At 41.5% G+C, this 3,393-nt stretch overlaps 1 protein-coding gene across 1 annotated transcript; it reads left to right on the forward strand.

The window, feature by feature from the left end:
* Nucleotides 1-155: 155 nt before the first annotated feature.
* Nucleotides 156-3,040, forward strand: LOC103522254 (tektin-1; the record flags this gene model as incomplete). Its single annotated transcript, XM_008487357.1, has 4 exons — nt 156-428; nt 812-1,034; nt 1,661-1,797; nt 2,959-3,040. Coding segments are annotated over 4 exons (715 nt in total), but the record flags the coding sequence as incomplete, so codon positions are not given.
* Nucleotides 3,041-3,393: the final 353 nt, after the last annotated feature.

Raw genomic sequence — 3,393 nt, forward strand, 5'->3', positions numbered from 1 at the left:
GCTTTCTCCTATCCTGTCTTCCTTCTCTCTTCGATTTCGGGACGATAAGACCATAGCAGTTACAGTTCCTTCTGTCAATCCTCTTAAAAAAATAATAATAATAAGGTGAAAGCCGCTCGTCAATGATTTCCGTTTTTACCAACTTGTTCCTCCAGACAAAACCGCCAATGTGTCGACCTCTACCGGGACAGCGTTGATGAAGAACTAACCACAGAGTGCGCCCTGTTACACGACATCATCTGCCTTATGGTTCGCCTTCAGCAGCAAGCGAGCGAACACACGCGTCGCCTCAAACGACTAGTGTTCGTACTGAACAATGACCTGCGCGACAAAGACGTGAGTGTGACGCTGGATGAGACCAATGCGCAGCTGAAGCAGGAGAGTTTGCTTTTGTCGCTTGATGCGCGGAAGTTGCCCATTGACACGAGGTAAGGGTGTGTCCACAACGGGGACCATGGACCATTTACCCTTGTGCCTTTTTTTTACTATCCATTTTAATCTACTCGTATCATCAATTTACACTGGTAATGCCGCCACTGGTCGCTACTCGATTAAAGTAGCTACTCTATTGTCCTCACGAGGCTGAGTGCACTCCGAACCGTGCTTGGAGTTCGGGGTGCACTCTGCCTCGTGAGGCTACTCTAATCGAGCCGAAAAAATTTCGACCCCGCCGGGAATCGAACTCGGGACCTCCGGCGTGCAAGTCTAGTGTAATACCCACTTAACCACGGAGACTATTAACTGAAATTCCTTACCCGATCAGATGCCTTATTCCAAGAGGTTTCAATCCAACTTCCCCCACTTCCCACAGGAAGTTCTCTCACGAAGAGAACACCCAAGTAACCAAGGCCACGCTCCGGGACTCGAACCGCGAACTCTACACCTGTCGACAGTACCGCGCCCTGGTGGATTTGCTACTCAAACAGACGGTGGAACATTTGGACCGACAGAGAGAGGTGGTGGATGAGAGTTTGACGAGGAAGATTGAGGAGTATCAGGAAGCTAAAGTGAAACTGGAGAACCAACATAGCGAGGTGAGGATCGTAACAATGAAACAACTGCTACATTTAGATGCATGTGGTCTGTGTCGTAGCATGCCCATCCCTTAGTATGTCCCTCATCAGATTGGCGATAAGAGGCACAAAACTTCCCATTTAGGTGCTGGGTCAATACAAGATCACCAGAGAGTCACCCGTTCGATTTTCAATCGAAAAACGAGTGCAAATTTTTGCCGATGGTGGGATTCGAACCCGCGACCTTCTGCATGGCAAGCAAGTGTGTTATCACTGGACCAACCGTGCTATCAACTGGTACATTTACTACAATATCACCGCTGGGTCTTAAAACCTTATACATAAATATGTAGAGTTTTCCCCTTTTCCACCCCAACATTACATATTTCAAGTAGGTATCTACTTTAATCTCGGGATGGTCAAAATAGAATAGAATAGAATATACCTTGTTTATCCTGCCCGAATAGGACTGAAAAGTCCCTTTACCCCAGCAGTCTAAACAAGGTCTCGTATATTTGATGGGTTAAAGAATAAGTTCGGGAAAGAATAAGGGAAAGAAATAGGTACATAGTTCGGGATTGAAATCTCTAGCTCGTTCGCTACCCTCCACTGACTAGACTGGTCATAATATATCGGTTTGGTTTCAGACACTCCGCTCCATTATTGATCTCACCAACACAATCTCAGATCTAGACAAAGCCATCCAGGATAAAAGGGGCCCTATGATGTTAGCCCATAGTAGACTGGGCAACAGATCAGACCGACCTGGGATTGAACTGGTTAGGTAAGTGGTATTAATCAAGAGAGAAACAATCAATAAAATTGACGGACTGCCCAAAGTCTGGGTTGCCAAAACGACACAGCATACTTCTCAGACAACATTGTTACATTTAAAACAAGCTGGGCCCGTCCCTCCGGGAATTTTTTAGGCCGTAGTTTATTCGATCGTGATTAGAGAAAATCAGTACCTATGTACCTACCTAATTTGTTTAATAGGTATTCAGTTTATTATTATTCTTGATTTGATTTTTCGATTTTACTTTCATGTAATGATTTAAAATCAAGACTAGAGCCCGTTCTCCCTTTATTCCCAATATAAGGTTCAAGTCACCCATCCATTTATTGGCCTTGCTCGGCGTAGCTTAACATAGGTGACGCTAAAACCGGTCTTAAATGATCGACTGAAGTGTTATCTAAAACTTTCTCGCTTTGAGTTCATAGGTCGTCGCGACAAATTTCAAGATCAGAGCTCATTTGTGTGAGAAAATGTGAAAAAAAAAAACCAAAAACCAGTTTTTTGGTTTTTTGGCTTTATGGTTTTCTGATATATAGGTCGACCAGGTTTGGATAAGTCCTTCTATGGGCTTTATGGTTCTCTGGACAAAGTTTGAACCACCATTTTCGTGTTCCTGGTAAAAAGACCTTTAATTTGATATATAGGTCGACCAGGTTTGGTGGATAAGTCCTTCTATGGAATCTATGGGGACAGACAGACACCGAAGCGAATACAATAGTCCGTCCACTATACCTTTTATTATTAGTATTAATAAAGGAAGGACGGACTAATGAGTAAATTGATAAAGCAAGACAAAATTGCAGTAAATTAAAATGAAATGAAACAGCTAAATTTATTGATGGAGGCAATGTTTTTGTGACATCTCCATTCTCCAATTATTCACAATGCTTTGCATGTTGCATAGTCAAGATATAATATACGGCGTTCACACGAATATTTTCCTCTTGTTTTGATGGGCAAAATATTCGTGTTTGTGACATCTCCACTATTCTCCAGAAATTTTAAATACTTTGCGTTTTTTGTCTTGTTAAATGTTCAATAAATGTTTTTTCTTCTTCTGTTAAATGTTCAATAAATGTTTTTTCTTCTTCTGTTAAATGTTTAATAGATGTTTTTTTTTTCTTCTTCTTCTTCTGTTAAATGTTTCAGGGATGAAGTGGATGCAAGGCTAGAGTTGGAAATAGATCATCTGCAAACCTATACCTTACACTTGCAATCACTGTTAGCTGAGGTAACGTTAATTTTATACCTACCTTGCCTGTCTTGTCTTGCTACATCATAATAACATTGTATTATTTATTAAAGGAATTTATTGATTGATTGTTTTGCGATAACTTCCAAATGGGTTTTTTGATTTTGATAAAATTTGGTACACTATTGGTATTGGTATAGGTAAGGCCATCGGCTTGAATAAACGCCCTATGTCACTGCGATCTGGTTAGATCTTTTGTTACCATTTGGTACACTATCTTCAACACATAAAGTGATCTCGAGGGCCCCGTATAGATGAGGTCTGTTTTTCATTCCTACGCCGCATCGATGCGGCGTTCACTCTGCGTCAGGAGTGGGGGTAAAAAGTTTAAA

Source organism: Diaphorina citri, unplaced genomic scaffold (genome assembly GCF_000475195.1).
Source record: "Diaphorina citri unplaced genomic scaffold, Diaci psyllid genome assembly version 1.1 scaffold7621, whole genome shotgun sequence".
In the NCBI taxonomy this organism is placed as follows: domain Eukaryota; kingdom Metazoa; phylum Arthropoda; class Insecta; order Hemiptera; family Psyllidae; genus Diaphorina; species Diaphorina citri.